The sequence below is a fragment of the Antechinus flavipes genome, chromosome 6 (assembly GCF_016432865.1).
Source record: "Antechinus flavipes isolate AdamAnt ecotype Samford, QLD, Australia chromosome 6, AdamAnt_v2, whole genome shotgun sequence".
In the NCBI taxonomy this organism is placed as follows: Eukaryota; Metazoa; Chordata; class Mammalia; order Dasyuromorphia; family Dasyuridae; genus Antechinus; species Antechinus flavipes.
Window position 1 is genome coordinate 162,975,653 of NC_067403.1, and position 21,231 is coordinate 162,996,883.

Below are 21,231 nucleotides of genomic sequence, written 5' to 3' on the forward strand. Positions count from 1 at the left end.
TTGGATTACTGCTACTATCCCCAAACTCCTGTCTTCTCACCTTCAAAGAAAACCTTCCATGGTAACTTTGAGGACGAAGCCTTTGGCCTTTGACCTTTGAAGATCAAGCCTTTTTGGGGGTTTGAGAAAGATATCCAGGACCTAAATAGAAATCCTGGGAGTTCCAAGCCTGGAGAGAGATTTCTTTTGTCCCCATCCTAAGATAGACACAGAGAGAGAGAGAGAGAGAGACAAAGAGACACAGACAGAGACAGATAGAGAGAGAAAGAGAAAGATAGAAAGATAGAAACAGAGATAGAGACACTAAAAGGAGTTCTGAGCTGGGAATCCCACATTACTGGGAGGAAGAGCTTTTGCTTTAAGCTTTGAAAAAGCATGGATAGAGGGACTCTGATGGAAGAAAAGAAAGAAAACATTGTGAACAGTAAGACAAGGGTGTTCCCTGCTAACAGGTATGGATAATTTTTTTCTCCAAGACACTGAGAAAACCAGTTAAGTGTTTTAATTCCCTTTTTCTGCCCCTTTTACTTCTATCTTGTAGTTATTTAGTTGAAAGTCTCCCAATTCTTTCAGTCTGTTAGACTGATTTAATTTTTATTTAATTCATATCTTTAAAAGTGAGATAAACATAGTTACATAAAACTATAATCAATCATCAGGCTTGGCCAGGACTGTATGACTGCTGCAAAACCCACCTATGTAGCTTTCCCTCAGCCACAGTGAAGAATGATCTGGATTCAGGCCCTGAACAATGCCCTGTGACAACCTGAGAGGGCCTGTTAAATTATTTTCATCTCAGATATAGACTAGGATGAATAAGGTGAATGCAGACTCAACCCCTATATGTTCCATTTGGTCCACCAAAAAACTCCTTTCAGACAGTGATCATCATTATTCATCTTCTACACCTATATCTATCTGCCAATACCCTTCTCTGGATATTCTCTCCAGTACACTAAACTCATTGACCTGAACAAAACCTCCACTCCCCATGCTCTCATCCACATCCTTCTCTTCAGCCCTCCCACTCATGAATCATGCCCCATCCTTTTCAAAATGTCCTTTGGGAGCACCACATCATAGCAAACAAATTTCCCTTTATTTTAAAGTTCTTTCTCTTGGGTTTTTCCATCTAGTTTTCATTGAGATTAGACTCCCTAGTCACAATCCAGCATTCCTGGCCATTTTCTTTAGACTTAGATATGCTCATATCCCATGACTGGTCCTGGAAGAAGAGGCAAAACCTTACCTTTAGCATCATCACTCAGCAACCACCTCCTCCTTTGATGTTCATTCAATTAAAGATTTTTTTAGCCCATCAAAATAAAAAGTGGCTTTTATGTATTGGCTCCATATCATAAATTATGAATTCTTGAGACATAATCCCCAGACTTTTTTTAATCATGGTCTTCAGGGAGTCTAAAGAATCTTAAATTATCTCTCCTTAATCTGTGGTAAAGACATTTATGAGCCACAAATGACATGAGCATTATAATAGTCATAGAGTTCCTAATAAAAGATATAGTCTTTAGCTCTGGATAGATGTAGTTACTAGGACTACAATAAGAACTCAAGCCACTTACTAAATTGATACCATTAATGACCAGTAAGTATTAATATTTTAAGAGTGTCTATAGTAACTGGCACTGTATAAATATCCTTATTGAAGAAAATCCCTTCCTCATGCATCTTTGTGAGTTGGACCTTAGTTAGGTTTTTCTAAAAAATAACATGAGCCAGAGTTTGCACTTTAGTCAAAACAAAAAAACAAACAAAAAAGCCTCACTTAGAGACATTAATTGTATAAAAAAATTAAGCTTGGATGTGTGGTTGTGTGTTCCAAAGGAACAATGTTTATCTATTCATAAAATCCTTGTCAAAAATTCATTTTTATTTTCTTTGAGTCTTTGCTTTGGGTTGCTATTGTTAGATCTGTAATAACCATTACCCATTGAGAGCAAATGCTTAATTTCATAGAGGATAAAATTAAAGCTCAGAAAAAACCAGAATGGCAAAACTGAGATTCAACAGATCTTTTGACTCCAAATACAATAATCTTCTCATTACACTATCTTATTCTTTTGGGGGAAGTTATATTATTAAGTACAAACATATCACTACTATTAAAAATAAAACTACTCGACATTCACATTATTGATGGGTCTAGGAGTGTCCCTCTCTCCCCAAAAGAATGATAGATTTACATCTGGAAGATCTATGAGAACATATAGTTCAATTCTTATCTCTTCCCTCCATTTTAGATGAGGAAACTAAGGCCAGTGGCTTTAATTTGCCTGAGATTATATAAATAGCAAATGTCGAAACAGATCTGAACTCAGGTTTTCAGATTCCAGAGTTTTTTCCCCTGTACCTTATTAAATTGTAAGCTCCTTGAGGACAGGAACTATCTTTTTGTCTTTTTTTTTTTTGTATCTCCAGAGCTAAGCCTGGTCTAGAATAGGTGCTTAATAAATATGTATTCATTAATAACCACTGCCCAGAACCAAGCATCTACCTCACTTTCCAGCCACAGTTCCAAATCGTGTTGTCATGTACAACTTTCTTCCATTCCTTCCCAACTCCCTTTCATGTAACCTGCTTTTCCAGTTCATGGCACATATGTGATTCTCTTTTTTCACTAACATATCCTCTCAACAATTCTCTGGTTTCCCTTCATCAAGCAGATTCTCTCCCTTCTAAGCTGATTACTAAATTCACTTATCTACTTCTTTTGCCTCCTGAGAGATAAATTTGCTTGAAAGTCAAGATCTGATTAACCTCAGAGAAGACAGAAGATAGAATTCAGAGAAACAAAATTGGAAGGATCCCAGTCCAACCCATACACAATTACAAAACAACCAGGATTACTCAACTATGGCATAGAGAATAAGTGGTTAGTCATCCAGTGTGTTTGAAGACTTTTAAAGATGGAAAAACTTGCTATCTCTCAAGACAGCCCATTTTGGGGGCAGCTACACAGTGCTCTGTCCACTACCCCAAATAGGGCTATGGAGAGTTGGACATGGCTAAATCAACTACATACATCTTTCTTTCTTATCTAAAGACTCTCTTTAATCCCGCCCTAATGCTATAAAGAATGTCTTATTTTATCATCCAATTTCATGTGAAATGGGTCACAGTCACTAGAACTGAAAAGTTTCTGAAGGCTGTCAAATAATTTAAAAGGTCTGCACATCTGGGGAGACATGTGCCCCTATGCAGACTGTCTCTGCATAAGGAAGAGATAAGAATTGAACTATATGTTCTCATAGATCTTCCACATGTAAATCTTCTCACAACATAGATACTTGTTGTCCTTATTGTCTAATAGAGGATAGGAGAATGCTTTTTCTCATGACATTCCAATTCCACACCCTGCAGGAAATAACTACATCCCTCTCCTACAGGTCAAGGGGTTCAGCATTTCTTCATCTTCTATATTATGGTCTCACTATTTGGCCCTAGCTTTGATTTTCCTGCCTCTTCAAAGTCTTTCACCTCTTGGAGTCTTTCTTCTATTCTATCTAGGAGAACTTTATTTTCTCTAATAAATCATAGAAGAGAGAAGTAATTTTTCATATCCTTTAACTTTCTCCTTAAATAGGACAACAAGGATTTAAGTTGTTCACCAGATGTTCATTTTCAGGAGAACATACATTTTTGATGAGTTGGGTAGGCTTCACACCTGTATACCCAGAAGTCACTTTGCATAGTAAAGTAGCTACTAAAGGAAAGAAAAAATGACTCAAGTAAATTAAGTTAAGCACACAGAGCTAGGAAGGGCTTACCTGTCCATCCATATACTCCAGCCACTGCAAACCCAAATTGGTGACAATTCTTGGGGTACCATCATCCACTGGAAGGATGTCCACTCTAAACCGCTGGGGTGCTGCTGTCACAATCTAAAGGAAGGAAGCCATCATTCATAGGCACCAAAAACATTGCATAGTCAAGATGGGGGAAAAGTGCAACTCTTGAAATGGAGCTTTAGGAATAGAAAATAGAACTGAGGTTACCAGCTTGCATTCTGTAATGAAGACAAGAGCAAATTTGGAACAAGAAGAATCAAAGATACATATTCATGGGGTTTCCATTGTCATTGAAGTTTTTAACCACTGGGTTTTTTTTGTGGTTTTTAATATCATTCAAAGATATTAAATATTTCCCTTTTTTATAGATCACAATATCCTCTCATAAGAAGTTAACTGGAACTATTATTAATACTTAAAGGTCCAAGCATATCAATAAATGTAAAAATATTGCAATTTTACTTTGAAATAATTTTTATTCTACTATCCCTATATATTAAAAATGCCCTAAATCAATTGACAATGCTTCAAGGTATTCTTAAATTCTAGAATTTAAGAATACTAGTCTTTCTAGTATTAAAAAAACAATGTTCAATTTCTTTGAGGAAATCTTTCTTTTTCCCCCTGAAATAAGCTTTTTCTTGTCTCTAAAAAAAAGATCTAGCTTTATAAGACCAACAAAGCCCAGCAGCAAAAGAAAAGAAGAGAAATTCCATTTAAAATAACTGTAAACAATATAAAGTATTTGAGAATTTACCTGTCAAGACAAGCCCAGGAACTACATGAACACAATAACAAAATACTTTTCACACAAATAAAATCAGACCTAAACAACTGCAAGAAGTATCAGCTTCTCAAGGGTAGCCCATGCCAATATAATAAAAATGACAATTCTGCCTACGCTAATTTACTTATTTAGTGCCATACCAATCAAACTACCAAAAATTACTTGCTAGAGCTAGAAAAATAACAACAAAATTCACCTGGAAGAAAAAAATAATCAAGAACATTAAAGTAATTAATGAAAAAAATAAATATAAAGGAAGGTGACCAGATCTCATCATCAAAACTATCTAGTACTGGCAAAGAAAGAGAATGGTTGATCTGTGGAACAGACGAGATACAAAAGACACAATAGTCAATGACCATAGAAGCTTAGTGTTTGATAACCCCAAAGACCTTTCAGCCTTTAGGATAATAACTCACTATTTGACAAAAACTGCTAGGAAAACTAGAAAACAGCAGGGCACAAACTATATATAGACCAGCATCTCATATCACATATATTAAGGTCGAAATGGATACATGATTTAGACATAAAAGGTGATATCATCACTAAATTAGAAAAGCAAATTTCTAAGAGCTAGAAAGCATTATGAAATATAAAATAAATCATTTTGATTATGTTAAATTAAAAATGTTTTGTCCAAACAAAGCCAATGCAATCAAGAATGGAAGGAATGCAGAAACCAGGAAAAATTTTCAAATATATAGAGAATAGACTTAAATTTATAAGAATACAATCTATTCCTCAGTTGTTAAATAGTCAAAGGATATAGGCAAGCAGTTTTCAGATGAAATAAAAGCTATCTATAGCCACACGATAAAATGTTCTAAGTCATTTTTGATTAGAGAAATGAAAATTAAAACCATTCTGATTACCACCTCACATCTATCAGATTGGACAACATGACAAAAAAGGAAAGTCATAAATGTTGATGAGGATATGGAAAAGTTGAGACACTAATGCACTCTTAGTGGAGTTGTGAACTGATCTTACTATTCTGGAGAGCAATTTGGAACTTTGCCCAAAGGGCAACTAAACTGTGCCTCTTATCATTACTACCTATGTGACCTCAGATAAGCCACTTAACTTTCCCCAGCATCAGTTTTCTATTTTTCTATGTAGCTTGTCTCTGAGGCTTCCCTTCCAACTCTAGATTTCAGTATTAAAAAGCTCATTCATCACTACTGGGATGCCTATAACAACTTAAAGAAAAAAAAAATACAAAAAGATCCTCAGTTTGGGTCAATGAAAGAGCAGTGGAAAAGGGGATAACAGATTACTAAGAATCTTGTAGTTTTTTTGACCTTGAATAAACACTTAATTATTCAGACTCCAATAGGTGATCCATATTCATTGATCAATGAGTAGACACTAATAGGGTAACTGAATCACATCAGTCTTGACACTCTCACTTTAAATGATGACTTCTGTTTCCAATATTTAGTTGGAAATAGAAGACAAAATGAACTTGAAGCTAAATGGAAAGATGACTCATATGGTCTATGAGTAGGACCATAGATTTAAAGGAATAAAAAAAAAGAAATTTACATGATAATTTGTATAGCAATTTTACATAAAATCATTTTTAATCTTACTATGTTAATGGAAATGTTTGTCTTATTCTATCAATTAAAAATAAAATAAATTGATTTGGAGATAGAAGAAGCCTCAGAGACCATCAAAGTTTTTTGTCCTACTATTGCAAATATGGAAAATGAGTTAAGAGAAATAAGTTATGAGGCAACTAGATTGTGCAGTAGATAGAGTACTGGCCCTGAAGTTAGGAGGACCTGACTTCAAATCTGACCTCAGACACTTAATACTTCCTAGCTGTGTGACCCTGGGCACATCACTTATCCCCAATTGCCTCAGGATAAAAAAGAGAGAGAAATAATTTACTTGTCCAAATAGTAAATGGCAGAGCCAAGATTTGATTCCACATTCTCTGTTTTTAAATCCAGAGATATTTCTCTGACTCATGATGTTTCCATGTTGGTGGGCTTGGTTTTTAGCACATATCCAATGGTGACAAGAAACATCAACTGGTAGCACATTTGGTCATTTTGACTTGTAGGACTAAAAATGATGAAACATGAACCAACATGTAGTATAGAAGAAAAATAGAGAAACTCATCAAAAATAAAACTTTGATAAAACCCTCTAAATCAAATCTATATATATATATATCTTCCTCCTTGGAAACTTCAATGCCAAAGTAGCTACAGGAGAGGCTGGTGAAAAGTGCCTTGAAAATAGTTATAAGCATAAAAAAATGGGAGAACACAAAAGCTTGGAGGTTATACATATGCTTTATTTCTTTGCTAGGAATATTTTCTTTAAGAAATGGTCAGCAGGCCAACACTGAACAGGGTGATAACACAGCATACTAAAAAAAATGAAACTTTTATAGCACACAGAAAATGATACCAAGTGGCTCTTACTTCTGAATCAACTATCTGTGTACAAACAGACCACTGACTTGTCAAAAGCAGAGAAGGGAAAAGGGAAGCAAATATACATTTATATAGTGCCTACAATCTGCCAGGCACCATGCTAAGTGTTTTACAAATCCTAACAACCACCTTGGGAGGTAGCTGCTATTATTATCCCCATTTTACAGAGGAAGGAATTGCTCAGGATCATACAGCTAAGAAGTATGTAAGGCCAGATTTAAACTTAGCTCTTCCTGACTCCAGGACCAGATCACTTTGCTACCAGCTGCCCATCAATCATTACCAAATTATAAGAAAAAATAAAAAATGAGAAGAAGATATGAAATGGAACAGAAATAACTCTTATCTGACCTATTTAAATAAGCTATTGATGATAAATAATAAAAAATGGATAGAAAGAAATGAAACCTATTATTAACAATTTCCTAAGGAATTGTAATGATTGCAAATCAACTGCCAAAAAAGAGGAAGAATAAGGTGAGCATATAGAAAGTTTGCAGAAATACAACTAATCTAGATTATTCTGAAGGCATTTGAGAATGATACTGAAAAAGAGATAATAAAAAGGATCTGTGAAGAATTCTATAATGAACTCTTTTCTCCATCAAGAAGAGTTAAAGCCATTTGAATATTATCATTCCAAAAGTGCTGCATGAGGAAGTATAAATGGTACTCAAAAAATAAAAATGATAAAAAAAAGAGTATGACTAGAACAAGTAAATATAGAGAAGGTCTTCACTGATTGCAATTCAATTTTAAGAGCCCTGAGGAAATGATTCTCAAGATAACTGAAAGAAAAGGCCTGACTGTTTTTAAAAAAAGATTATTACTGACAAAATAATCAAGAAAATATCATATGCCGGCTAGCCTATATTTATAAAATGTTAATGAGCATAATCTACACATACATTGGGAAGGGAGTCTCCTTTATGAAGACATGAAAAGGGACAAGACCTTTGCAAGGACATAGCTGTGCATTCACACAATTTATCAAAAGGCAATCTACATGATCTTACAATGTTTATAGTCTAATGATGATATAAAAGCATTTGATTCTTAAAAATCCTTCAAGCATGTTTCTTTTGCATACATTAAGATCATACAAGATTTCTAAAACAATAAAGATGACTTTATTCAATCATCTTTTAATTAATACCATGAAGACCATAAAAGATGAAGATGTGTTTTTCAGTGTCATGGAAGAGATCTGGGCCAGAAACTGTGGATGATGGTGAACTGGATTCAAAATGAACAGGAGGAGAGTGGGCTTGATTACATTTAGGAAAGCTGCACAGAGGTTTTAATAAGTTCCATTATTCATCCAGTGATACTGCATAGTTATGAGCAATAGCATACCACAGTGTGAAAAGCATTAAAGTTGTAAGTCACACAAAGGGCAACATAGCAAGGTCTATGACGAGAGTAAATAGGCTATAGTATATTAACTAAGATTTGCATAGGAGAAATGATATAAAGTATAAGAATCCTTTTTGCCTTTGTACCCCCAGTGCTTAGCACAGTGCCTGGAACACAGTAGATGCCAAACAAATGATTATTGACTTCATGGGATCAGCCTGAGAGCTCCAATGGTAAATACATAATTTGAAGTGATCTAAAGAAAGACCCATGGCATGACAGATGAACATGGACTAGAGTCATTCATACAGGATGAGAAAATGGAAATGGACTGTGAGTGAACAATCATACTGAGGAAATCAGAGATAGATTCAGGTAACAAAGTATGTAAAAGATGATAGGATTAGAAGCTGCATAGAATGACTTTTTTTGGTCATGTTGAACAGTCAAATTTTTAATTTTCACTCTTTCTGATCTCTCAGAATCACCCAGGAAACCCATTAAATTCCCCTTGCTAACTAGAGGAAAATAGACCCCTTATTGCCACATACTGAGCCATTCTGATATTTTGAAAAACAAACCAACTGAGGAAAAACTGCAGACTAGGAAAGAAAGGAAAATGAAACCAGTGATTGATCAGTAATGACAATGCAGGTGTTCAAATAGCAGAGAGAATCCCAGGAGATTGTACTGGAACACAAGGTTAACTTAGTATAACCCATTCCCAGGCTGATTGCTCTACAGAAGACAGAGCAGGTGTTCCTTCTCTTGCATGTCAAATGCAGATTAATTCAACATACACACATACACATTCTTTCTCTCTATCTCTCTGTCCCTTTCTCTTTTTGTGTCTCTCTCTTTCTTTGTCTCTCTCTATCTCTGTCTCTCTTTGTCTCTCTCTATCTCTCGGTCTTTGTCTCTGTGTGTCCTTCTGTCTCTGTCTCTCTTCAAAAAAGCACTTATCAAGGCAAGGGATTGTGTTGTGTGTTGTGGCTGCAAACACAAGAAAAAATGATGCATCTGTTTAGCTTATTATTTAGCTTATGTTCTCTTGTAAGATTCAATAGCACTTAGCACAGGGGTCCTCCAACTTTTTAAATAGGGGGCCAGTTCACTGTCCCTCAGACTGCTGGAGGGCCGGACTATAGTAAAAACAAAAACTTTGTTTTGTGGGCCTTTAAAGAAACTTCATATCCCTGAGTGATGGGGATAATCATCCTCAGCTGCTGCATCTGGCTCATGGGCTATAGTTTGAGGACCCCTAACTTAGCGTAATGCATAGCACATAGTAAGTGCTTAATAAATGCTTATGAACTTGTCATGTCATTGAAAAAGCAAATACAAGTAGGGTGAGGAAGGGGAAAAGACTAATTGCTAAGGGAGTTAAAAAGGGGGGATCAGAGATGGTTGCACCTGAGCCGAGCCTTAAAGAATGAGAAACACTCAAAGAGTAGAGATGAGAAGGAATTAAAAACTCAAAGAGAGATAGAACACAGAGTTTGGGGAACAGTGAATAGGCCAATTTGGCTTGAACACAGAGCACATAAATAGTAAAACTGTAAGATGATCAACTGTGAATGACTTACCTATTCTCAACAATACAATGATCAAAAAACAAAACAAACCCCCAAAGTGCTAATGGTAAAATATGCTATCCACCTCCAGAGAAGGAAGAATTGAGAAAAGACTAAAATATCATTTTAAAAAGATAAGTTTCTCATGTTCTGGAAAAGTTATTTGTTCCAATGAATCCAATGTTTTTCTTATAGTCAACAGACAATATATATATATCCTATGTTCTTAGCACCTTGGTCTATTTCCAATGCTCTGCAGCGGTGGGTTAATAAAAACTTGTTGATTTTGACTGGAAAAGTGGGCTGAAGCCAGACTGTGGTAGGCTTTAGAGATCAAGCTAGATTTTCTTCTATAAACAACTGAGAGTTTCTTGAGGAGCAGAGGGACAAAATCAGACCTGTGCTTAATGGAAATTATTTTGACAGTTTTGTGGGAGCTAGATGAGAGAAGGAGAGAAGGACAACAGAGAGACCAGTTAGGAAGTTACTGCAATAGTCTAAGTGAGACATTACCTGGAATGGCATGTTGGCTGCCTGAATGCAGGGAAAGCTACATTTGTAGAAGGAGAATCAACAAAACTTGGCTACTGATGAGGCAAAAAGTGAAGGAAATGCATCGGGATGACTAAGGTTGTAAATCTGTGACTGGTGTTCTCAACAAAAATAGCGAAGGTTAGGGAAGGCAGAGATTTAATGAGGAAGATGACAATTCCCATTTTTGATAAGCTGAACTTGAGAAGATTCAGGGGACATCTCAGTAGAAATACCAATAAGCAGACGTTGATATAGAATTAGAATGTGGGAGAGAGCTACATGAGTCATGTGCATAGAGATAATTAAACCATTGATGGTGATGAACTTACTAAGAGAGACATTTTAAAAAGAGAAAAACAGGGACAGACAGAGAATTAAGAGACTGGGAAAGGATGATAATAACCCAAGGACTGAGGAGGAAGAACAGACAGGAAGGAACAACAGGAAGGGCAGTGTCATGTAAGCAAGGTAGGAGCATCTTCAGGAGAAAGGGGCCGTTGTTGACAATGTCAAAAGCCAAAGAGATTATAAGAATGAAACAAAGTCATTCATTCTGTACTATACTGAAGAACAGCCAAACAAGTCATCTTTTCTTCTTGGTGGCATTGTGGAAAATGTACCTGGGAATTAGTAATATTGCTTCTTCTATGTTATATCCAGAAATGCAAAGAGGGAAGAATGATGGTCCCATAGAAGATAAAGAAAGAGTGAAGGTTTATGGGCACCCAATAATTTCTGCTGAAAAACTAGTTATTCAAACAAAATAATCCATTAAAGGAAGGAAATTTGCTGGCTTCATACTTAGAACTTCCTCCACTAGTTTTAGAAGACATGTTCTGACAATACAAACTATTTATATAGCTGAAGGATTGTTCCAAAGGGGCAAGAGAGGATCACAAGAGATGGAAACATTAGCCATAAGGAAGGAAATGGAGAGGGGAAAGCCCTGGATCAGTGCTTAGGATCCTTAATCAGACTTTTTTCTTCTTACCTCTTTTCCTGCTTCCTCAACAATGAAGAAGGGATTGCTTCCATCAGAAACAGTAAAGGTAAAACGGTCTTTGAGGGAGTTGCTGCCATCATGGCTGTAACTGATCTTATTCTGGTAGATGTCTTCCATGGTGAAGGTAGAGGTTTGACGGTAATATTGCCCATTGCTGGTATGTTCAATAGTGCCATGTCGTGGGGGCTGAACCACAGTAAATGTGACAGACTCTGCCTGTGGAGACAGAAAGGGAGAGGGAAAGAGAAATGGAGCCCAGGAAAGTGGAGATATAATGTTGTTTTACCTAATTTATCCAGAAGAATAAAAAAAAATCCTTGGGTCTTTATCAAATAAACATTGAGATTTCCTTATAGGTATAAAAAGAGAAAGCAAGAAAAAATGGCATTAACTACTTTCCCCTTTAATAATGGATTTATAATCCTTTAATTGACTTTTCCTCATAAGACTATTATGTGCCAGAGATGGAAAGAAAACTAAAAGATGAGCCCTGATCTCAAGGAGTTCACAATCTTAAATATTTAAAGGAAGCTACCACAACTCTCCTAAATCTTCTCCTCTCCAATCTCTCATTTCCAGGTGCAAGACCACCTTGAAACCTACTAACATCTTGGGTCTCCTCTAGTTTATAATATTCTTCCTCAAATGTTTATTGAATGTGTTTACTTTTCATGCTTTCCAAAAAAAATAAGAGAAATAATGAAATAATTAGTTCTGGTCACATATTTGTAACTTCCTAATTGAAAATTATAACTATAAATTTAATGATTTTTAACCTGAAAACTGAGTACCACCAAGTCCCCTTTCTCCCTTGACTCTCCCCAAACACAGACACAGGCAAACACAAAACAACACACATGCGCATTCACACACACATATATACATCATCTCTCAGCATCACAAGACAAGAGCCGACCTTACCTCTGTGTCAGCATCAACGGCTTTAAGCTCAAATTCTGTAATTGTTTTTCTCACCCCTTCCTGCACTCGAATTCCTGTGTTTTGTACAATGGGTAGTGAGTCATCCACAGGGTTAATGGTGATATGAAAGGTTTGACTCACCTAAAATGAGGAGAAAAGCATAGGGCATTTTTTTCCTCTCTCACCCTTTTCTTCCCCCCACCCCTTCATCTCTACTTCCCAGCCCAACACAGGGATTCTATAATAATTAATAGAACAAGGAACTTAGGAAAAAGGAACACAAGAAAACTCAGAATGCATAAGCCCACAAAGAAGTTTTTAAAGGCAGTCTTCATGGCTCAATCTGCCCATTCTTAGGGAGAATTAACTATGGATCCAGCAGAGGCTAAAGAAAATGTTCTTTTATCACACACCACCTTTCACTAAGGCACTAATGTAGTGGTTTTTGTGGGTACTCATTGTGATATGAAGATAATCCTGGGTTTTCATTTGTGTTTATTTCCTTTCCTGTCTCTGTCTCTGTCTTTCTCCCTCCCTCCCCCTGTCTGTCTTTCTAAATCTCTCTCTCTGTGTCTCTCTGAATCAATCTCTAAATATCTCTGACTGTCTCTCTGAATCTCCGATTCAATTTCCAAATATCTCTGTCTCTGTCTCTTCTTATTTTGCTCAGGTTGAAAGTGCAGTGTCTGCTCATAGGTCTCATCCCACTCCTAATCAGCATTCATTTTTCCAACAGAGGCTGATCCACCCCTCTTTAAACAATCTGATGCCCCCTCAGGTATTTACCACCTTGGTGCCAGATTTTAAAATGCCCATGGTAGCTCAGAACTCTCAAACTCAAGCAAACTGCCAACTGCAGCCTTCTAGCAGCAGGTACTACAGATTACAGTGATAATAATATTAACAATAATAATAGTTAATATTCATACAGCACCTATTATGTGCCAGTCACTGTGCTAAGTTCTACAATTATTATCTCATTTGACTCTTACACAACCCTGGGATATGGTACTATTATTATTCCTATTCAGAGTTGCATAGCTAGTAAGTGTCTGAAGTAGAATTTGAACTCGGTCTCCCAGACTCTATTCACTCTCCTATCATGCCCAATAATCCTGGGTTCTTAAAGCCTATTCCAATAGAGCACACGTCCTGTTTTATTCATCTGTAAAGACAGCAATTTCAGTCTTGAAAATGGAAGTTGAACCAGATGTGAATATTCTGGCTGTAGCTGCTTGTAAAACTGTTCTTGCAGAGAATGTCCACCTGAATCCAGTAAAATATTGAACAGAAAAATGTGGCTGGTGAAACCACTTGTGCTTTAAGAGAGAAAGAATTCCGTCACTCACTAGGTTGGTTCCATCGGAGATTGTGAAGGTAAAGGCATCATTGTGTTTTTCCACCTCGCTGGTATGGATGTATTGGATGCTTCGAGCAGTTAGGTCTGCTTGAGTGAAGGAACTAATCTGGACGCCTGGCAAAAGAGGTAAAGAACACTAAATAATCAAGAGTGAAGACAAAGCAAAAGAAAGAAAAAGAACTGATAAGAGAAATGATGGCCAGAACCTCCCCACACTCCAGAAATTAAGATAAGAGAATATCTTATTAATAATTCATATTATGTGACACAGCCTCCCATTTGGACTGCAGACATATGGGCAAGGTGAGACAGAATTTCCGAGCTGAAAGAGACCTCAGAGTTCAAATCACATCTGAACAAGAAATAATAATTATAACAATTTATAAAGAACATTCTAAGGTTTGCAAAGTTCTTTACACAGGTTATCTCATTTGATTCTCACAACTACCCTGAGAGAAAGGTTCTATTATTATCCCCATTTCATAGCCAAAAAAAAACAAAAAACAAAAAACCCTGAGGTACAAAGAAATTAAATGACATGAAGGGTCACAGCTATTAAGTGACTGAAGCAGAATTTGAACTCAGGCCTTCCTGACTTCAAGTCATTGTAATATATGATATGTGCCCCCTAACTTTTTCCTTCTATAATTTTCTTAATAAGTGGAGTCCGACTATTCTTTGAAAACCTCCAGTGAGGAGAAAATCGTTATTTCCCAAGGCAGACCATTTCACTTTAGGAAATCTCAATATGCAAGGAATTTTTCTTCCTTTTTTTTCTTCCTTCTTTCTCTTCTTAGATTCAAATCTGTCTTTTTTCTGTGCCTTCATTCTAATCCTCCTCTGTGGCAAAGCAGAAAAATTCAAGCTCCCTTGTAAGTGAGAACCCTCACTGCCATCCTCCCTTTGGACTTCTCTTTGCTAATGATCCTTGGTTCTTTCTGATTTTACTCATAAGACATCCTTTCCTCTTCCTTTCCCATCCTGGCTGCCCTCCTCTGGAATGTCCCAGCTTGGCAATGCCTTCTTGGGAACAAAACTCCAGACATGGTTTGAACTGGGCAGAGTGCCAAGGGACCATAATCTACTTCATATTAGAACCTTCACACTTCTCATTGTAATCCAAGCTCATAACACATTTTTCTTCTTGTTGTGGCTGGCTGCTGTTGAACTGTCACACAGGTGACAGATCAGTCTGGGAATCTAGATGGATAGTTCTAGGTGATGTTGAAAGATGCATTGTTCAAAAAGAGAAATTGAACATTGGGCTAATGATGGGTCATTAGACTAGCACAATTTAGAGACCCATGTCCTAACTCGGATACTAACTGGGATGCCAGAAACACCTGTCTTTTTCCTATGAGACACCATGTTTTCCAGAGCTAAAGCCCAATAAGCAAGCTGTGCTTAATATAACAACAATTCTTTGCACAAATCCACTGGAAGAACTCAGCTATGGCAAAATCCCCCAACTATTTTTGCACCAACACCAGAAGATCCCTGAGCTCAAACACCTGCAGGAACCATATTCTAGTCATGAAACCCTACTATGAATCAAATTTGTCTCTCGTACTGTCAAAGCTACATTGTTATGTGCATTAATATCTAGACTCACTAAAATGGATCTATGTATTCCCCTTATGTCTACCTTGGCAGGTATATTTGTTTGTTCTTTTTTAATTTAAAAATATGTTAAAAATAATAATGTGAATAAATAATAATAATTTATTTTTTATTTTCAAAATGTATGCATGAATAATTTTTCAACATTGACCCTTGCAAAATTTTGTTCCAAATTTTCCCCTCCTTCCCCCCTGCCTCTTCCCCTAGAAGGCATGTGTCCAATATATGTTAAATATGTTAAAATATGTTCAATCCAATATATGTATACATATTTATACAATTATCTTGCTGCACAAGAAAAATCAGATTAAAAAGGGGAAAAAGTGAGAAAGAAAACAAAATGCAAGCAAATAACAATGAAAAGAGTGAGAATGCTATGTTGCGATTGGCAGGTATATTTGATTCTAATATTCTTCACATGTTCTATGTTTCAGCAGACTGGACTACCAATTACTGATTAATCTCATTTTGCTATCTCTAAAGAAAGCTTTTTGCTTATGATTGCTGTTAACTCTTTGGTTTTATTTTGTTTTTATTTGATTTTATTTCTTTGAGTTGTGATAGCCTGTGTGAACTCTTTGGTATTTTCAGAGTTAACTACAGCTGCATAAGTTCTGTGACATTTGGTCATTTATTTTCAGACTTGACATTCAATAAGTCATTTCCTATCTCTGGGCTTTGGAATCATTTATAAAATAAGGGGCTTCTCCCGGATGATCCCTAAGATCTTCTAGCTCTAACATTCCAGATTTCAAAAACATTGGAAGTCTCAATGCTGTTAGCCTGATGTTATTACATCTTCTAAGAGACATAGAGCTTTGCCCTGCAGGGTTAGACAGAAATCTATAAGATAGACCATTTCAGTTCCAGCCTGTTAAGAGCTGATGCTGCAAACACAAAAAATATAAAACGCCTCATCGGGAAGCTAATGCCCCAGCAGAGCAAGAGGCTGCTCTATCTTCTTAAGAAATGGTTAACGACAAGTAGAGATGTGAATATAAACTATTTTGTGGTGGTGTTTTTTGTTTCTTTAATAATAAAAAGAACTGCTGCTGATGTTAGAATCATATAGGGAACATTTAAATCAACGGGACTTCCTTCTGCTTTTTATGAAAGAGCTAAGTTGGGTTTTTTGCTGACATCAACAAGGGCAAATAATCCAATCCCAAAAAAATGCCTTAGCAACATTTGAGCCCCAGTTTAGGGATGGATTTTAATGGATTTAGGGCACCCACAGGCACAAATGGAAAATACATTTGTTCCATAAAGAATAAAAAGAGACATTTTTGATTTGGTGTTGACTAACTCAGAAAAAATGAGCTTAAGATGGAAAATCACTGAAACTGAAAAGATGCAGACAACATCAACTGATCTCCCTAATAATATGCATCCTGCAATGTCATCATAACACATTTTATACACTCTGCATGTAATATGATTCCTGGCTTCAGGATTACTTTTAATCATATAAATGTTATCTAATAAAAAGCCATACTTTTTTTGCTAAAATATTCAAAGGAAGATTGAGTTTTCTCTATGAGGAGATGACTCTCAGATCTCTGTCTTCAGTTCTATCTCATTTCTCTGCCTAGCTCAAGGCCCTTGTCACTATATATTGAACATTTCAAAATGAATAAACATCAGCATATGCATGTCCAAAACAAAATTAATTATCTTTTTCCAAAAACCTAACTAGTTAGTCTAAATTTCCTTGTCAAGGGAACCATCATCCTTCCATCTCCCATCATCATCATGGATTCTGCAATCTCTCTCCTCTCATCATATCTAATCAATTGCCAGATTATATCATTTCTGCCTCCATAATATCTTTTGGATTTGACCCCTTCTCTCTCCTCAGAAAGTCTCCCCATGCAGGTCATCATCATTTCTCACCTGAACTATTACAGTAATGTCATAATTCATGTTCATCAAGTTGCCAAAAGTTATATGCATGAAATACAGATTTGGCTCTGTCAATCCCTACTCAACAAACTCCGGAGACCTCTCATTGGGATAAAATAGAAAGCTTTTTGTTTGATATTTGGAGTCCTTCACTGTCTAGAGCCAAAACCTGCCTTTCCAAAATTATTATACGTGACTCTCCTTTCCATGTTTTGACTTACATCTTACTGTTTCTCATACATGACACTTTAATCCTATCATTTGAAAGAATGGTGAATGAGAAGACTCTTGTCTTAAAGCTGTCACATGGAGGGATTAGGCTTGGACTAGAACGGTCTGAATGACTAGAGAGACCTGAAGTTTCCTCCTCTTTGGAGGTCATCCAGAAGAAGCTGAACCATATTAAAGTAGGAGTCCATGGCTAGGACTGGAAGACCCAACAGTCTCTCTCAATAGTCAAATTCTATGATTCTCTGATCTCCTATTGTTATGTCTTTTAGCTGAGTGTAATGCCTGGAATTCATTCCCTGCTCATGTATATACCTCTTAGAATTCCTAATTTCCTTTATGATTCAGTGCAAGTACCATTTTATCCTGAAACTTCAGGATATTCACCAGATATCCACAGGGTCATCCCTTCAAAAAATACCTTGTATTTATTTTATACATACATATATAACATATATATATATATATATTTAGAGAGACTGTGTACATACATATATATGCATATACACATATATAAATACACATATATGTATATACATACATATATATGTACAATATAAATTCCTTATGGACTAGAATTCTGTGTGTGGGAGTATATGTGTATGTATATCTACATATACACACATACATATATACATCCACAAACTTTTAAAAAATTCTCCCAGTTTCTAGTACTGTTCAAGGTAATAAGAGGTGCTTAATAAGCTGAATGAACTTCAAGTCCCAGTTAAAACCCCACCTTCTACAAGCAGCCTTTCCCAATGCCTGTTATAAGGCTAATGAACTCTATATATGTACCTGCCATTAATTCTGTCTATACCTTCTTATATAGCTGCTTGCATTATATCTCCCCATTAGACTGGGAGTTCTTTAGGAGCAGGCACTGTCTTTTGCCTTTCTTTGTGTCCCAAACATTTACTTACCACAATTCCTGGCACATAGTGATCACTTAATAAGTGACAGTTGAGTGACTGACTAATAAATGTTTGTTGAGTGAATGATTCTAGGATTATTTTAAAATTTAGACTAGGATGATTCCACAAATCATATAGTCAAGGAGGCTGCGTGAATGATTAATTAACTAAGCTGGTATCACAGACCTTAAAAATAAGAAAGGGATTTTGAAGTCTCAATTTCATGGTCTTTAATTCATAAGCAGATTAAATCATGGAGGCCAGAGAGCAATGAGCTTGGAAACAAGCTAATAGCTTTTACCTCAAATGCCATTGTCAAATTATCATTTAAGGTAAAATGCCAGATTTTATTTCTCTCTCTTTTGCTTTGTATTTTGGATTAAATTCCATTAATTTAATTTCTGATTTAATGCTAATTCTAAAATATTTGGTAGGCAGGCCATGTACATAGTCCTGGAGTCAATAACTTTCAAAAATCATAGACTGTTTTTCTTAACCAAAAAAGAACTAAGGTGGCAAATGAATGGAGAAACACATTTGCTTATATTTGAAACAGAAACACAGCTGAAATAAAGCAATAATGTGACTCTATTTAAGACTATCAACTCTGGAGACAAGGTGGCTCTCTCTTGGATACTGTTGAATCCTGGGATTGTGGGCTAGTAGGATGGAATATCATTTAGGCCAACCCACTTATTTTACACATACAAACTTGTCCAAAGACACACAAAGGCATTAAATCCTGAGCACTCTCCTCTACACTACCTCCAAGAGAAAGTTCTTTTTAGTATAATAACCTACTGCCTCCAGGCCTTTCTTTGAGACTCTAGGGATAAGAAAAAACACAAAAATTATTATAAAATTTCACCATAACATAACAGCAAAGAAATGACTTGATATAGTTTTGCTCATTCACACCCACTCGCATTCTTTCTTGTGATCTAAAATCAAAAGATAGCAATAAAAATGAATTTCATGTTTTTTCACTTAAAAGGTAATAACAATCTTTAATATTCTTTTTTTGAAATTTTGAGTAACAAATTATCTCCTTTTCCTCTCTCCTCCTTGTGAAAACAAACAGTAAAAAAATATGTATTTGAAAAAAAGCAAAAGGAGAACCTGGTGATGCTGCATGTTCCAAGTATCCCAGCTGGGGCTGCCTTGTAATCCTGTAGATTAGCTCCCCAGGCTCACTGTCTTGGTCAGTGGCTGATAGCTGCAGAGTTGTGATTTTCTTTACTGAGTTTTCATCCAGGACCAGTCCTTTGTTAGCTATGATGGTGGGTGGGAATCTGTCTTCTGAGAACATTGGGAACAAAGTCACAAAAATTAAAAGCCTGTTTTGACCTTTTCTCTGCCTATGTATTAAATATTTATGCCAAAATTATTACTATACTTAGACTGTTTGCCATTTCCACAGCATACTAAATGTGTGATACATTGGATAGACTGCTACCCCCGGAGACAAGAAGATCTGAGTTCAAATACAGCCTCAGGCACTTATTAGCTGTGACCCTGAGCAAGTCACGTAACTCTGTCTCAGTTTCCTCATCTGTAAAATGAACTGGAGAAGGAAATAGCAAAACACTCCAGTATCTTTGCCAGAAAAACCCCAAATGGGATCATGAAGAGTTAGAAATGACTAAACAATAACAAATGATCAGCACTTTTCTAATATATATATGTACATATATACGTATATATATGTGTGTGTGTGTGCATGTATGGATTTGTATGTGTGTACATATTTATAGGTATATAATATATGCATACACACATGTGTGTAGATGCATCCCCTATGAATAAACATGTATGTACATGATATGTGTGTGTATATATATGTATGTATATATATATATACACACACACACACCTCTGTATGTTTATGTGTACATATATATATGTATGTATATATATATACACACACACACACACCTCTAGTATGTTTATGTGTGTGTCTAATTGGCTAATGATTTCTTTGGAAAGGAGACATTCTCTACCAATGCAGACCAGCAATTCCTTTACAATTTAGTCTTAGAAAGAGACTAAATGACTTGTCCAACGTGACAAGGCCAGGGTATGACAGATCTTCTTGATCTTGCAATACTTCTGTTTATCCAAGATGTCACACTACCTTTCATTCCCAATAATAATCATGTTAACAGTTTATGCTAAGATTTGCAAAGTGCTTTAATCACAACTGTGGAAGATAGGAGACTGAGGCAGATAGGCAGTTTACAAAGTCTAATTCTAGCTCTGCAGTCAGGAAGGCTTGAATTCAAATATAGCTTTAAATACCTCACTAGCTGTGTGATTTCTGTCTGTCTCACTTTCTGTAAAATGGGGAGAACAATAACATCTATCTCCTAGGTTTGTTGTGAAGATAAACCAAGATAATACTTGTAAACTTTAAAACACAATATAAATGCTAACTATTATCAGAGTAGTTAGTGTGAATATTATTATCCCCATTTCAGAGAAGAGAAAATTTGTACAGCAAAGGAAATGAATTTGTCTAGGATTAAGTAATTAGTTAAGTGCCTAATGTAATAAGAGGAGACAATCCTACTTCCTGATGTTTTAGAGACAGGTGGTGAGAGGTGATTGGGTCTTCCAGGCTCTAAATGCAGTGGCCATTCACAAATGTTCAATATGGATGAGCATGGAAGTTTTAAGCTACTCCTTTAATAACCTGGGCTGGCTGCCACTCCTTATGTAGTTTAGTAGACTTCCATTCCTGGGGGTTCACCATATGGTGCTAGACTTAATG

At 36.1% G+C, this 21,231-nt stretch overlaps 1 protein-coding gene across 1 annotated transcript in view; it reads right to left on the reverse strand.

Moving 5' to 3' along the window:
• FRAS1 (Fraser extracellular matrix complex subunit 1) overlaps positions 1-21,231 on the reverse strand; it is a 360,951-nt gene that overhangs the window by 76,042 nt on the left and 263,678 nt on the right. Inside the window, exons 45-49 of the mRNA XM_051966720.1 lie at positions 19,581-19,760; positions 13,787-13,911; positions 12,438-12,578; positions 11,505-11,732; positions 3,789-3,902 (exon numbers count right to left, since the gene is read on the reverse strand). Of these exons, the coding sequence (XP_051822680.1) occupies positions 3,789-3,902; positions 11,505-11,732; positions 12,438-12,578; positions 13,787-13,911; positions 19,581-19,760 (788 nt within the window). The remainder of the gene's footprint in view (positions 1-3,788; positions 3,903-11,504; positions 11,733-12,437; positions 12,579-13,786; positions 13,912-19,580; positions 19,761-21,231) is intronic.